Source organism: Amborella trichopoda, chromosome 4, assembly GCF_054954075.1.
Source record: "Amborella trichopoda isolate Santa Cruz 75 chromosome 4, AtrichopodaSantaCruz75HAP2 v2.0, whole genome shotgun sequence".
NCBI classification, from domain to species: domain Eukaryota; kingdom Viridiplantae; phylum Streptophyta; class Magnoliopsida; order Amborellales; family Amborellaceae; genus Amborella; species Amborella trichopoda.
In genome coordinates, this window is record NC_142339.1 from 55592963 (window position 1) to 55610505 (window position 17543).

Genomic DNA, 17543 nt, shown 5'->3' on the forward strand with positions numbered 1-17543 from the left:
TATTTTTTTAAAATAGTTGAGTAGGGAAGGAAATTTATTTTTTTAAAATAGTTGAGTAGAAAAGGAGTATTCGGTTAATGATAAAAATAGAACTCAAGACGTCAATATATCACGCTGTGATACCCTGCCGCCCCCACCGATTAATCCTAAGCCAATCCTTAAGAGAGAGTACCTGAAAGGGAAGAAACTTCCACATAATAAAAGATCCACATCAATGAAAAAATCATTTCTAAAAGTTGGGAATAATATCTAATGTTTGTGTTTTCCAAAGCCATCAGAAACCGATTGGTTGAAAGTGTGATATTTGTATTAACAATGACCACATCATATAGTCCATATGCGACTACCTCACTAACGCGTTCACTTTTCCTTAAACAAAAGCAATTTGACACATACTCAAAACAAAAGTAAATTATCATCAATATTTAATCGAAATAATATCTCGTTTTCCCTTAGGTTTGGACCATTTGTTATAACTTTATTGTCTTTCTCGAATGTCCTTTTTTGCAAATTATTTAATACCGGAAACGTGCAGTCTCCTTCCAAAACTAACAAAAGTATATCATGTATGAACTTGGATTTTTTATTTTTTATTTTAAAAAGTAAACAATGTTTTTATTAAAAGACTTTAGAATTACAAGATGAATAAATAAATAAATAAATAAATAAATAAATAAATAAATAAATAAATTTAATTTTTTACTTTAAAAATTACCATTCTTAACTAACAATATACAGACATCCCTCACCCCTAAAGGTCCCTACATCGCCATTTACCTGGACCCCAACTCCACTAGTCAAGGCATCTTCCACATACATCAAGCTTTATGGCCGCCTCCACTCAACCCAAACCTCACACCAAAACCTCTAGAAATCTCCATTTCATAAACAATAACCTCTCTACCGGGGTTTTGACAACCCACCGGCCTGAACTTGTGATATGACCCGTGAGAAAGTCGGTAAAAGCACCGGAATCTAAAATTTCACAAGTTGAGAATGTTGACTACCTTGATCATTAATTAAAATAAATAAATTTTGGATTTTAAAAATAAATGGTTGCATAATTCTTAGTCTGGAATTTTTTGAATAATTAGTTTTAATTGTTTTTAAATAATTTAATATTTAAATTTTATTTTTTGAATTCACGATCCTGTTGTTGGGATTTAAGTGATGACTTAAATTATCGATTTACAAAATTTTGGCCCGAAAACCATATCTAAAATGGATTTTGGAAGGACATTATGCGTGGACACGATCTCATCAAAACTTTTCCCGAAGGCCAAAGAGGTCTCATTCATGCGGCCCCCTTCCAAATATCTATCTACAGATGGTCTTAGAATCTGAAAAGCATAGTAAATCTCAAAACATATTAAGTGCATTTCCACTTAAGATCTGTAATATTGCAGCTAAAAAATATATGCAAATTTGATGGTTTGAAAATAATAAAATATACATTTACAAAAATTATAAATTGTTTGCGAACTTCAAAAATTTCAATTCTTTCGTATTTATGATTATGAACGAGATTGGATGTGGTTATAAGGTGGCAAGCTTACTATATAGGTAAAGTTGCCGGGGGTGTGGTTTTTTTAAGGTTGTAATATTCAACAATCCAATTAAGGCCTCCAAATTTTATCATAATATGTAATTTTGGTGTAAATTTTTTTCAGATTATCTTAAAATCTATTTTCATCCCTAATTACAAAATTTTAAATTCCAAAAATGGTTAAAATCAAGTAGATCTACAAACATATCAAAATATTGAAAATGCACGGTTTAGATAATGTGTTGCAAGATTCACTATTTATGGGACTCAAAATCTTTCTTTTTGCATATTCATAGATCTCGATGTCGAGATGATCAATTAGACGGTTTTTCAACATTAAAATAACCTTTTTCCAATAGATTTTTGAGATGCATCTTTAATTCTACATTTCAAAGTTGCAACCTTATATAAACTTTTTCTTCAGTAAGACGATATACTTTTGAAACATATTTAAGAACAATGTCAAAAAGTAGCACGTCTTTGAAAACAAGGAAAACTATGCAATGAGATTATTTATCTTTGGTATAAGGTGGCTACAATTAATCTTGATAATTGGATGTGAAATTAGATTATTGCATTTATTCCATCGATCGAGCTCAAACTTCAAAAGAAATTTTTTCAACTTTTGTGATACATCCAAGCTATCAGATTTCCCATGTAAGTAATTGTGACTTCCTTGTATAAAAAGTAAATGACCTCACCGTATACAATCACGTTTAATGTAAAGGGATTGTATGCAATGAGACCATTTAATTTTGATACAAGGAGGTCACAATTATTTACAACCATCTAATGTGAAATCTGATAATTTGGGTATGTCATAAAGTTCGAAAAAATTTATTTTGAAGCTTGAGCTTGGTCAATAGAATAAATATATCCATTTAATTTGATATTCAATAGTCAAGATTAATTATGACCACCTTGAACTAAAGATAAATAAAATCATTGTATACTTTTCCTATTGTAAATTATGTACTATGTAAATAAAATAAATTGTGTAGAGGGGTACAACCTTCCTTTCGCAAGTAAGATTGCAATTATATATAAAATTTTTCTTTTGGGAAATATTCAAAATAGATTTCTTATTGATCACCAAAACTGGGTCCTACATTCTATAGGACCGATGCTTTAACCAATCAAATTAGAGCCCACTTCAAAAATTTCACTAGAAGAGGTTGTTTTGATGCCCAAATATCCTCAAATTGATCATCTCAACTTCAAAGTGCATGGACATGAGAAAAAATTGGATTTCAAGTTTTGAAAATAATACATTTTATAAAGCATTTTTAGATCGTCAATTTTCAAGATTTTCAAGTTTTCATATATCTGTTCGATCTACCCTATTTTTTACGCTCTAAATTTTATAATTAAAGATAAAAATATATTTCGAGGTTATTATAAAGATTTTCAGTATGGAAACCACCTCGACACTATTTGAAGGTGGGATTTACTTAGATTGTTTAGAGTTGGCTATAGACAAACCGCAACCTTATTTATATAGCGTAAGCTATGATATAAAATCTAACAACCACTGTCTCCTCCGTAAGACGAAGGAAATAATAAGATATTTCTTTACCAACTCTTTATTTATTTTCTTAATGTTGAGATATTTCTCCACCCACTCAGTCCATCTCTTGGTGCATATGGACGGTGGATATCTCATGTTTCATGATTCATAATCCATTAAGAAATCTCTACTTTAGTCAATGGGTTTTGCCGTGAGCCTCTAGAACACAAGGTTAGAAAGGTCATGGAAGTTTTGCCCAATTGATATCCAAGACGTGGCCTCCTCATTCCACCACAACTTAGGAAGAGATAAGATACACCACCATTCTCTCTCTTCATGCATGATTTTTTCTCTCTCTAACTTTTATTCCAAAAGATTTTATGTTTATGCAGGAGCATATCTCACCCTAAAATAGTATATGCTTAGCATATACTAAAATTTGAGACCCTAAATATGCTCTTATGTAGGTTATTAGTTTCTTAAAAATGACTTGGGATAAGGCTTTGAGACTCATACGTACAGATATTTTGATGATTTTTTTTTTTTTTTTTGCCTATGTGCAACTTTTTGATTAAAAAATAATTTTCCGAGGGAAGAGGATTAGTTCGTGTCAAAATCTATCAAATTTTGAATTCAAATTATGGGAGATAAATTATAGGTTAGAAAAACTAACATACTATAACATCCCTTTATTACCTAATAATTTTAAAAGAAAAATCGGTGACTGGCTCGAGTCCAGCCGTTAACTGGCTTGACCCCTTGTTGATTCTATGCCGACTTAGATAATTCCAAATCATCACCATCAAATCCTTTTTCCAACTAATTGGGGCCAACTAAATGAATCTTGGTCCGTCAATTTGTTCTATTGAGGGCCATACCTTCACTGAGGCTATAAGCCATTATATTTTTTCTCACTACTTCCAACAATATTCTTTTGGGCCTATTTCTTGTCCTTTTGAGCTTTCTACTTGAACCAACTCTTGCCTCCTAACCGGTATTGTATTAGGTTTGTCTTTTCACAAAAAAAAAAAAAGAAGATAATTTTAGTTTTTCAATATATTGGATCGATAATTTAAAAAAATAGAGAGATCAAGGAAGATGTCACATATAAAATTAGAGCTGGGTGGACAAAATAAAGATGCATAACATGAATTTTATATAAAACCGCACACTAATGAAGTTGTTGGACAAATTCTAAAGGTTAACTGTGAGACCAGCTTCGCTCTATGGGATAGAATGTCGAGTGGTCAAAAAATAATATACACATAGAATGAGTGTGGTGGAGATGAAGATGTTGCGATAGATGATGAGTGGTAAGACAAAATGAGATAGAATTTAAAATAAATACATTCGAAAAAAATTTAGATATGGTATCAATAGGTGATAAGATGAGAATGCGCAGACCGAAGCGTACTGGTCATGTTTCGGCACTAAAAATCTGAACTACTTTTCCAAAGCACTCACTTCGTCGTTCTAAAATGGATTCGGACAAAGTAGATCTTTTGCCTAGGGACTAATTATACAATATACTCCTGCGTGAGCACGCACATGATTCATCGCCCTTTCCTTTATTCTCATTCCCAAACCCGCCCTCTTAAAACAAAAATCCGTAACGTCTTAGAGCACATGTTTATTCTCGAGTGAACTCTACACTTGCTTCCTCGATCAGAAAATCTATTTCAGAAAATTTTTTCAATTTGAAATTTTTATAGCCACCGAAAAATCACAAGATAGATTATTTTTAAAAGAAGTTCGAATTTTAAATTTTCTAACACTTAAATCTTACCTTTCAAAAATTGGACAGTCTGTGATAAACCTTAAGAAAGTGCATAGAGAGTAGAATTAAGAATTTCCTTTTTTTTTCTTTTTTTCTTTTTTTTATGTTGATCTGGATTGAAGGAGTTACATGCCTAAATTTTTCGGATGATAAAATTATTCCTAGAATAAGTTTAACCATAGGGAATAGCGGTACAATGTACTCATGTGGCTATAAGGAGAATTAAGACAGCCCAAGCTTCTCTAAAAACTTGGCAAACACAATAGGAAAATGGTGTGATAGGGCTGCAGCCCCTATCAAAATAAGTAAAAGCCCCACCTAATAATTCATTGAAAATTATAATTTAAGTATGGGTGAAGTTTGTATGGAGCGGAGGCTCTAAACAATCAAAGTAAAGCTCACCTTCAAAAAGTGTCGAGAAATGTGAATCTTTGTGATAGCCTTAAAATATATTTTTATCTTTAATTATAAAATTTAAAGCTTAAAAATAGTGTAGATCAAGCAGATCTATGAAAATCTTGAAAATTGACGGTCTAAAAATATGTTACAAGATGCACTATTTCCAAAACTTGAACTCTATATTTTCTCATGTCCGTGCATCTTGATGTTGAGATGATCAAATTGGGGATATTTGGGCATCAAAACAACATGCTCTAGTGAAATTTTTGAGGTGGGCTCTAATTTGATTGTTTAGTGCCTCAACTATAAATAAACTTTTTCCCTTAAATATTGGAAAACCTTTGCATCAATCATCTCCACTTAAACACTACGGTTGTCTAAAAAATAAGGATGTGAAACTCTAAAAAAAAGTGTATGTTTTAACAAATTGTCTAGATCGTATTTTTCCTTAAAAATAAGTGTTTAAAGATATGTTATCAAATTCACTTATTTGAGTTTCAAATTTCCGTACCTTTTTTGAGTTTAAAATTCCTGTACCTTTTTTGAGTTTCAAATTTATTCGGTGTTAAAAATTCATTTTAGAGCCATTATAAAGATTTTCATTGCCAAAACAATGTTATAAAATTCACTTCGAAGAGACCGAAGCCTTCGAATTTTAGGCATAAACCGAAGAGAAACGAAGTCTGGTGCTGTCGTTTCTATCAGATTCGGACCGCTTCGGGTTGCTTCGGTCAAATTTAGACCGCTTTGGGTATGCTTCAGTCAAATTTGGACCGCTTTCGGGTATGCTTCGGGTAGCAAAGAAATAGCTGTATAAGTGTAGTTTTTTAAATTTTTCATTATTTGTATATATTTTATATATAAATATCTAATTTATTTATATTAAATTTAAAAATTCGAAGTCTTTTCATAAATCGACCCAAAACACCGAATTGCTTCATTTTTTTCACCAAACTAAAAAAGACTTTGGACAACATTAATGTTTAGACATGGATTTGAGATGAGGCTTTGTCTAGCTTTCATAAAGCCTAACCCTCATAGAAAAGGACAAAGTTTATATAGAGCTGAGGCTCTAAACAATCAAATTCGAGCCTACCTCAAAAATTTCACTAGAAGAGGTTGTTTTGATGCCCAAATATCTTCAAATTAATCATTTATATTTCAAGATGCATATGCATGAGAAAAAAAAATAGATTTGATTTTTTGAAAATAATATATTTTCTAATGTATTTTTGGACCATCAATTTTCAAGATTTTTAAGTTTTTATAGATTTCTTGATCTATACTCGTTTTTTAGTTTTAAACTTTAAAAATAAATATAAAAACATATTTTAAAGCTATCAAAAAAATTTGAAACCATATTTCTCAATACTATTTAAAAGTATTTCTCAACACTATTTAAAAGCTAATTTGGTTTTATAGAGGTATGTTCTAATTTGATTTTATAGAGAGTAGGCTTTGTACAAACTGCACCTTATCGAAGATTCATCTAACAAAATATCCAGTATTATAGTACCTCAAAATCCAGTCCATCCACGTGGCGATGCTGTCAACAGCAACGCAACACTCGTCGAAATTCTATTGGTTGTGTGGAACACGTGTCAAATAACTAGAGGCCTCTCACAATTGGCGGGGCCCACCGTTCAGCAAAGGAATCATTCGTAATCATGGTCGAGAACAAATGCAAGCGAACTCGATTCCCTATGCAAAGCCCAAACCCTACCCCTAAAATCGACACAATTTACCATTTTACCCTCAATCCGTTACCTCGCTTTTAAGCCCAACTACCCAAAACCCTAAACCCCCTTCCTACGCCAAGGTGTATCCTTCTGGAAGGTTAGGCGTTAGGATTCATAAAAACGGAGATCATCTTTATAACGGAAGCATCGAAAAGCATAGAAAACGAGAAACATGGCAAGAAGAAGTAAAACAAGGGGAAGCATCGAAAATTTTAAAAGTAGCATAACTTTTTAAAAGGTAGATAATGAAATATGTTAGTCGTTCTAAAATATAAATCATTTAAATGTTGGTTTTAAAAAATAACGGCTGAATTGCTTGTCTGAAGTAGAAAACGGTTGTTTTCCCATCCTTCCGTTTTATTTCTAAAGCCACTGATCCCTTATATTATAGTTAATACATTCTTATACCAACAGTGATTCATTATATTATAGTTTATACGTTCTTATACCAACAGTAATTTGTAACTTTAAAATTTATCAAAGTATATCTCATTTGTAAACAGCTGTGGCTATATGCAGCCTTTTGAAATCGAGCGATTTTCAATCTGAATTGGCGATCTGGGAATCAGTATGGATCGAATCGGGGATGGAATGGGTCTTGGCCCCAATCCCCCTATTTCCCCTAGGTCCTTTAAATCCATACTCCATAAACCTCTAGTTTAATTTTTATTTTATTTGTTTTTAATAAATTTTGGATCACCGATTCAGGCTAATCCAAACGTATTCTGAATTACCGATCAAGGTATTTGATATGGATTTGTGGGTGAGCAATCTACCCCACCAATCCAGATTTTTAAAAATTGGTTCTATGTGTTTTAATAGGCTCTTGGAATCTAAATTATAATAAACAAATAAAATATTAAATAATTTATCTATGGGAGTCCGGCACCCTTCTTATTAAAAGGTAGGGGCCCAAATCCCCACATACTTATTATTTTATGAAAATAGTCTAAGGCTTTGGTGGTAGTACCATTGAGCCTTACGATGAAGTGTTGGACTTCATTTTCATTAATATCTGCTACTGTTTTTTTTTTTTTTAAATAGAGTATATTTTAATGGATTTTCCATGACTCATTTGCCTCGTTTTTTAAAGGATAGGGAAAGTTTTTTGTGTGACCCTGATACTATTTAAGTTATATGTGACCCTACTTCTTAGCCGTTTGATCTAAATCAGCTACAATTATTCATGCGACAATGTCACGCCAAACACTATTTTATTTTTCATTTTTTTCTACAAAATCTTTTTGGATGAAATTTGGGGCGTCCAATCATAAAATTAGGATGAACCTGAAAAAAAATAAAAAATAAATATTTTTTTCTAAAAAATGACCAAAATGCTCATGAAATTTTTAGAGTTGTTCTAGTAATTTTTCATCACTCTAAATATTGTTTTATCATTTTTATCATGTGCGACACTGCCATATGCAAACCCTAAATTATGCTTCAAAATGTCTTATAAAATAAAAATTGAATATAAAATACTCTGACCCGTCCGATCAAGATCTAAGGATTTAGAGCCAATTGTGACTCAAGCCATTTCAGGCATCTGTTCAGTTATCAAGGGTCATGTATTCTATATATATGTGGGTGGAGTTACACCGTTGCATAGGAAGCTTTCCCGATTGGAATAACGGTCCTCACCCCGTTACTATGGAATCGCGTGAGCTAGTGAGGCGTACAGTGATAACTTCCGTCATCGTTATTTTGATAGTTGAAACACACCGTTAACCCGTGGTTAACTAACCCGGGTTAGTGAGAGGGGGAAAACCCTAGAATTGGATTCTTCGTAGTACAGTTATATGGGGTCGTGGACTTGGGTTAGTTTAGTTTTACAGTGGGGTTTGATTAGGGTTAACAAAGAGGAGGATTAAGTTAATGACTACTTGTCAGTACCCACTATTTGATCGGGCAGCTTGACCTGCGTTTTCCTTTGCAAAAGATCGAAGAGGCTGCCCGCGCTGCCCGTAAGCGCTTCGCTATTCCCTCTCTGTAATTCAGTTATGACGCAGTGAAAAAAGAAAAAGGAAAGAAACAAGAGAATGCAAGCTCTCTCCCTCTACGCCTTTCTCTCTCTAGCTCTCTCTCATTAAAGCCTGCAAGAGCTCTCTCTCTCACACTAAAACCTGCAAAAGCTCTCTCTGTCTTACTGAAGCTTGCACGAGCTCTCTCTCTCTCTCTCTCTCTCTCTCTCTAAATCTCTCTCTGGAGTATTGGCTATTGACGATGAAGGTGAGCTTGCAGGAGTCTGATGTAGTGTTTTGCGAGTTTTAGAGAGAGAAAGAAGCGGGATCTGTAAGGTATTTGCTGTGTTTGTGGTGTTCATCAGTTTTTTTGTCCCTTTTTTGCACTTTTTATCAGCTTTATTCCTCATTTTAGATGAATTTGGTTGTTTTTAGAGCTTTCCAGTGGTTTCTGTATGTGTTTTTTTGCGTTTTGCGACTGAAAATGCGTAAAGTTTGTTTTTTCCCCTTTATTTTGCTTTGTTCCTCGCCTTTTGAGGTTTTGTGAACAAGCTCATGGCGTGATTTTCTGTTTTTCTTCTTTTTGAGCTTCATTTTCTCGTCTTTTGATCCTTTTTTTCTTTCTTCCGAGTATAATTAATTTGTATATTCCATAAAAAATTCGATTTTTCTCCGAAGTTATTGACTTTCTGCCTATTTCTATGTTTCTCCAGTAAAAACTCATTTTCCGACTTAGATCCCGTCTTTACTCGTTTATTTTTACCGGAAAATGTCCACATTCCGGCCGTAATAGTCAACTTCCTGCCGGTGAAGCAGTACTCGCCGGAAATGGCAAAATTCTGTCCAAAGAGAGCGATTTCCGGCTGTCTTCTGGTGAAAAGCCTATTGTTTGGACGACCTATCAATAGGCACTCATTCTATGAGTATCACTAGGCACTCATTCTATGAGTCTCTTGGCCACTTCAAGATTGATTTGCTCCAATTTTTCAAGATCTGACGGCTGTTATCGATTTTCAGGTTCTGAAGGCCGCGTCTTAGCCATTGATATGGATAGCGACCGAGGTCCGACTCAGATCTGTTCTTATATTCAGGGTTCGATCGCAGGAGACACAATGGCTTCACTCGTGCGTTGTGGATTTGTCGGTGCTCTGTATCAGAAACAGGTTACACCTTTTTGCTTAACTGGAAAAAATGATTTTTTTTATATCTTTTTTATTATTTTATTACGTTTTTCTCCATCTGATTAATTTCCATTTATGAGAAAACTCGAGACAATTTTTTTTCAACTAATTATTTAGTTTTCATTTTTATAGTCATGGAAACATCTATTCTCTTTATCCATCGTTTCCCTCTCAGCGTCGTTTTAAAAACCGCCTTCCCTAAAACCTGTGGTTTTGAATAACCGCCGTATTTACAGAACCACGGTGAAACAACCTGGTTTCACAAAACCAGTGTGACGAAAACCGCTATTCACTGAATAACCCGGTTTGAGTGGAAACCGCTTTTTGTTTGTTTATGGTTTTAACGGCATCACTTCCCTTAGTTGCAGAACACTGCCGGGAAATTGATTCCCGGCGATTTTGATTGCCGGAAAAGTTGCAACGAGCCAGAGCCAGCAGATGCTGACGACAACGGTGACGATGACGATGAAGACGACGACGGAGATGATGGTTTCGGTGAGGGCGAGGAGGAGTTGTCTTCAGAAGACGGAGGGGGGGGAGGTTACCGTAAAAATCAGAAGCTGCCGGAAAAGACAGGTGGCACCACCGGTGGTGGCGGTGAAGGGGAAGAGAACGGAGAAGATGCAGGGGATGATGACGAAGGGGATGACGATGATGATGATGGTGAAGACGATGATGACGATGATGATGGTGAAGAAGATGATGATGATGATGATGGGGATGGTGATGATGGAGAGGAGGTGGAGGAGGAAGAGAAAGAAGAGGAGGAGGAGGAAGATGAAGACGAGGAAGCTCTTCAGCCACCAAAGAAGAGAAAGAAATAAATAACCAGAAGAGCGAGAGAGAGATTGTAGTTTTTTAGCTTAATTTCTTTTAGAGAGAGAAATGTTTTGTAGGTTTTTTTCCCCCTTTAATATTTACTTTTTAGGGTTAGGACTTGTGTTTTCTTTTTCTTGGTTTTAAGCTGGATGATTGGGTCGCTGACTTCGCCTAAAAGTGAAAGTATGGTTTATGAGAAGAAAGTTTGTAATGACCAATTAGTCCGTTATTTGAAAGTAAGAGAGAAAAAGGGCGAGAAGGGGGGTGATGGAATTCATGTGAGCGGAGGTGTGGTCCCGAGTGCGGCATATGCGGCATCACGGTCCGTTAAGTGGGACACTGCTGGCTTATCCATGAAAAATATTTGGAAGTAAAAAACAAAAATATTTCTCCACGGTCGGCGTCAGAGTTTTTTTTAAGGATATATTGCAAAAACCTTTCCAAAATGGATTTTCTACGCACGTTACTCCATACCGACCTTTTTTTTTTTTTAGCAATTTCCCACCAAATAATCATGTTTACGAGCAAATGTATCTATACAAAAAGTTAATTTTTTTTTACAAAAATACTATTAGCTCAAATAACAAATTATTTCCGGATCCTTATAAAAGGAAATGCCGGCCGGATTGTATTTCTACAGCACTAGATTACTCATTTCAAAAGGGCGGACCACTACTTCAACTCGTAGGACCGCTACTTCAAAATGTTGGATCCCCAAAATGCTGGGGAGCCAGACCATGATATCAAAGCAAAACATCGATTGCTCTTTCGAAATTTGAAATGCCGGACCGTTACTTCGAACAAAGCATCGACCGCTACTTCAAACAAATCTACTTCGAACAAAACATCGATTGCTCTTTCGAAATTCGAAATGTCGAACCGCTACTTCAAAATGTTGGATTGGCAAAATTCTAGATTGCCCATTCGAAATGCAGAAGCCGAACCATGATATCAAAACAAAACATCGATTGATCCTTCAAAATTCGAAATGCCAGCCAAAATGTTGGATTGCCCATTTGAAATGCAGAAGCCGGACCATGATATCAAAACAAAACATCGATTGTTCCTTAGAAATTTGAAATGGCGGACCGCTATATCAAACCATCGACTGGCCCTTCAAAGTGTGGGACCCTAACTTAACACCGGATTGCCCATTTGAAATGCTGGATTGCCCATTCTAATTGCCTGCCCCTTCAAACAAATTGTAATGCCAGATTGTCCGTTCGAAATGCAAGCCCCTTCAAACAAACTGTGGGATCGTAACTTCAAATTGTGGGACTGTAACTTCAAAACATCGCCATCGTCGGACCACCCTCTCCTGCCCCTTCAAACAAACTGTGGGATAGTAACTTCAAATTGTGGGACCGTAACTTCAAAACATCGCCATCGCCAGACCACTTGTTCAAAATGCCGGACCTCCCTCTCCTAACAAATTATGGACCACTTGTTCCCTCTCCAACGACGACGAAAATAATTTGTTAGGCGAGGGAAGAATATTTTCCGAATCTCCCTCTCCAACGATCACTTGTTCAAAATGCCAGACCTCCCTCTCGAACGAAAATAATTTGTTAGGTGAATGCCAGACTTCCCTCTCGAATGAAAGTAATTTGTTAGATGTGGGAAGAATATTTTCCAGACCTCCTCCAACGAAAATAATTTATTAGGTAAGGGAAGGGTGTTTTTGTTCAAAAATAATGAACACAGGTTTGCTAAAAAAAAGATGGATAGGTAAAATGTGTAAAAAGTCCATTTTGGAGATTCTTTCTGTGATTTTTTATTTTTTTAATTAATTAAGGTCTCAATTCTACCCCACCTTGGTTCCATTAATGGCCTTAGCTCTACAAGGCATAAGCTTTTATATATTCATTTCGCTGATTTCAACTATAGTTTTTTAGATTTATTTTTTGTTTTTTTAGCTTTTCACTTTAATTAACTTATACCTCCCTGAATTATGTTGGGGTCTACACTAGCCCACGTAAGAAAAATCTCCCTGCATTGTATTAATATTTATTTTACCCGAAAATTTATGTACAAATGCTATTTAATAAAGACAATTTTCAAGTCACCCAATGAACAATTTAATTTTTTATCTGTTTCTTTTGACTTAATTTTAAAATGTCTAAAAAAATTACATTATTTGGAATTGAAATATGGGAAAATATGACATTGGCCCCTAAAATTTGGATCAATCCCGTAGTATCCCCTAAAAAAGTTCTAAAAAGTAGAACCCATCAACTTTCGTCCCAAAAAGTAGACCCAACACTTTTCTGTCCAAAATGCCATCCAAAACTCCAGAAAATCTGAACCCCGGCAAATTTCCGGCCATCCATCTTCTAAACCTTTCAAAACCTCTAATTTCCCTGCCAACACAATCGGAATCCATTGCTTTCCGGCCGAAATGTCAAGGGGAATTCCAATTACTACTTCTTAAATGGATATCTTACGGAGCTGTATTTTCATCCTTTGCTTGTTTACATTACAAACGCTGGATTGTACGGAGAATAATGGTTAGATAGAGTTCTCTCTATACCCAATCCAAAAGATGTCTCCCTCCTAGTAATGGTTTGAGGTCTCCTCTTTTTTTTTGGTTTTCATTGGGGGAAGACAGATCTCTACTGTTTTTTAAAATAGTTTAGAAGTTAGTTTTTTTTAAGATGTTAGTGAGGTCGTATGGGAATAATAACCCAACATAGTGGTTGGGGTGTCTAGGGTTTAGGGGTGCTACTACCACGACCCCAGCTACTTTCCCCTATTATTTTCTCTTGCAAGCTGAAAAGGAGAGAGTAGAGGAAATTTCAGCACAAACAAATTGAGGTTTTTTTGGGGAGAGAGGAGAGAAAAAAAAGGCTGGCAGAGCGATGGCTGATGGGAGACTCATTTACTCATTTGTATTTCCAGTGATGAATGGCGGAGCTGTTGAAAAATTTGAGAGAAGAGATGAACCCACTCCAAGTATTAAGGGCAGTGTCGTGAGACTATCGATCGCAAAGGTCAGGCTTTTACCATAACTGTGAGAACTCCATAAATTTCTATATACCTCTCCATGGCCATGAAACTCTTCTTAAAAAGGGATGGAGGAGGCCGTTCTTCAACGTTCGGCGTCCTCCTGAAATCTTTGAGAAAACGTGGCCCTGTAATTTTGGGAAGTAGGTGGTTACTTTCTAGCCGTTAGATAACGACATTTTCTCTCTCTAAAAAGCCTCCTTTTTTAGTGATAAGCATTAAATTATAAGAGAGAGAAATATTGCACGTTTAAAGGCCCCATGACCACACACACGTACGAAGATCTCCACTTGGCCATGAGGGCCAGATATATTGAAATATCATAAAGTCTTTACCACTTAATGAATTTAACATTTATATGCATATTTTTGTCATGAGACTTTCATGCAAGTGCGATTATACATCTCATAACAAAAAATATCCAAAGTTATGTCATGGTTTTTCACGTTAATACAGTTTTTCCTCTCATGACCCAGACATCAAAAAATATCCCATTTTGGGAGTTCCTAACTTAAATATTTCCAAGTCCCATCAAAGCTACATGATTTGATAATATTTCTGCATTCAATCCCTTTGTTAAAGGGTCTGCAATCATATCTAAAGATGGCAAATAACTTACAGTTATTTTATTCTTTTCAATAATATCATAAATATAATGATAATCAATTTCAATGTGCTAACCAATTTCAAGCTTCTTCCATATCTTTCATCTCAAAATGGGAACTTGGCCATGATTTAGTATGGTCAATCATGCCAATATCATTACTGGCTATCAAAATATCATCCATATATAATGACAATATAACAAAATTACTCCCACTATTCCAAGCATATACACAATGGTCTAACCAATTGGCTATATAACCAATTTCAGTGATTGCATTATGAAAAGTAAAGTACCATTGCTTAGAAGACTGTTTTAGATAATATAAAGATTTCTTAAGCTTGTATACTTTGTCTTCTTGGCCTTTAATTACATATCCTTCTGGCTGTTTCATGTAGATATATTCTTTTAATTCTCCATTTAAGAAAGCTGGTTTGATATCCATATGAAATAATTCTAGATCATAATATGCAAATAATGCTAGGATGATCCTAATAGAAAAAAATTTTGCTACTGGAGAATAAGTCTCTACATAATTTATACCTTTCGTTTGGGTAAATCCTTTAGCTACTAACCTAGCTTTATATTTATCAATGGATCCATTTGCATTAAACTTTTTACAGTCGATGACTTTTCTATCTTTAGGGATGTCAACCAACTCCCAAACTTGATTTCTTTTAATAGAATTAATTTCATCATTCATGGCTTGAATCCACTCAGTTGAGTCATGTGAGCTAATAATTTTATTATAGTTTCGACGTTCATCTATTGTATCCTCACTTATTAAAGAATAATTATCTTCATTCATAAATACATAAAATTCTTCTAAAGTAGTAGGTGTGACTCTAGTTCTTTTAAGCCTATTTGGTATACTTGATTCAATTGAATCATTCTCACCTGTCTAAGTAACAAGGTCTTCCAAACCCTTATCTTTATCAATTTCATGTAAGTCAATAGGCTTATTTAAAATATTTTCATCATCTATATTTTTTAAGAAATGAGCATTACGACTCTCTACTAATGATCTAATATCATGGTTATAGAATCTATACCCTTTAGAATTTTTAAATAGCCTATAAAAGAGTATTTTATAGTTTTACTTTATAATTTATCTTTATTTTATGGTGGTATAAGCACATGTGCCCAAGAACCTCAAACTTTGAATATAGTAAAGTCAGGTTTCCTACCTGTCTATAATTCATATGGGGTCAAGTCTATATATTTAGTTGGGACACGATTAATAATATACATTGCAGTATTGAGAGCCTCACCAAAAAAATGAGCTGATAAATTTGAATGGCTCATCATGGACCTAACCATGTCCGTTAGAGTTCTATTTTTTCTTTTAACCACACCATTTTGTTGTGGTGTATATGGCATAATTGTTTGGTGAATTATACCATTCTCATTACAAAATTCGGTAAATAAGGTGGAACAATATTCACCTCCTCTATCTGTTCGAAGAATTTTAATATGTTTGCCTCACTGATTTTCTACCTCAGCTTTATATTATTTAAATGTTTCTAATGCATCCAATTCTTATTAATTAGGTATACATATCCATAACGCGAAAAATCATCTATAAATGTTATGAGATATTCTATACCTTTATGTGTTTTCACATTTAATGGGCCACATATATCAGAATGAACAATACTAAGTAGTTCACTAAACTTTTTCCCTATTAGGGAAATGCTTCTTAGTTAATTTATCAGAAATACATAGTTCGCATGTTTTGAACACAATTTCTCCTAAATTGGGGAGCAAGCCTCTTCTAACCATTTGATTCATTTTGTCTTTATTTATATGTCATAATCTTAAGTGCTATAAATATGGATCATCCATACACATAAAAACATCAAAATAAGCATCAAGATAACCAGAAAATGATGAACTTTCATTAATATTCAGTCAGTACAAATTCTCAACTTTAGTATTATACACCAAAGCTCTAGAATGCTTCTCAACGGTCACCCGACCAGATCTATGGACAAAAATCAAATTGCGCATCATATTGGGCGCATACAATGTATCAGTCAATAAGAGATTTGTTCCTCCTGGTAAACATAGCTTGAAAGTATCAACATCTAGTACATCGTAGTAGGTTTCATTTTGCATTTACATCTGCTGGTTACCGACTGCAATCTCCTTCAATTCTGTGAATCTGTCTTTGGTCCTCGAGACATCGAGTGGAGGCTGAGTCAACCCACAATTTCTCAAGTAATGGTCGGCAACTATTGATTCTAGAACTATACAGATCAAGTTATTTTTTTTATTTTGATTATTTCGAACAGGGTTGTAATTCTGGGTCCTATTTTTATTTTTCAGCTAAGGACAATTAATCTTGATGTGCCCAATTTCTTTACAATAAAAATAAATCTTTTCAACCATATTCTTTTGATTTTTAAAATTTCTCCTCTTTCCCTTATATCTATTATTTTTTTTATAATTGAAAAGTTTCTTGGGGATCTGATAAAGATGAACTTTGGGCAAAGTGGAGCTCATTTGACTTCTTCCTCATTCTTCTCTCAGCTTCAATAGTAAGATGCATCAGAAGATTTAACATGGTCATCCCTTGTGCAGAATGGTTCAATGTAATTATAACATACTCCCAAGATGGAGGGAGACTGTTAAAGACAATGGACACTTGCATGCGATCAGGGACTGGATTCTCAGCTACAGCAAGGTCTTTTGCGAGCACTGTCATTTTATTGACATGCTCAGTCACTGTGTCCGTTTCTTTCATTCTGCAATAATTGTATTTTTATAACAACAATTGTACATGGGTCTCAGAAGTGGTCCCATACTTTTCAGATAGGGCACCCATCATACTTTGAGCTGTGGTGTAATCCTCAAAGACTCTAATTTAATCATCCTCTATAAAGCTCAACATAGTAGTCTTAGCTACGTTGTCTTCTTCTAACCATTTTTTAAGTCGCCTTCTGGCTTGACCATTGGCATTAGGCTCTAAAACTGGTGGTTCTGTTTTTAGGACATAATCTACCAT

General features: G+C 34.6%; 1 protein-coding gene across 1 annotated transcript; it reads left to right on the plus strand.

Annotated features, from left to right (window-relative positions):
* Positions 1-8897: 8897 nt before the first annotated feature.
* On the plus strand, positions 8898-11132 carry LOC18422170 (uncharacterized). The gene is made up of 3 exons (XM_020663205.2): positions 8898-8932; positions 9947-10092; positions 10473-11132. Exons 2-3 carry the CDS (start codon positions 9976-9978, stop codon positions 10932-10934), a joined length of 579 nt encoding a protein of 192 aa, XP_020518864.1. The 5' UTR covers positions 8898-8932; positions 9947-9975; the 3' UTR covers positions 10935-11132.
* The last annotated feature ends 6411 nt before the right edge of the window (positions 11133-17543 follow it).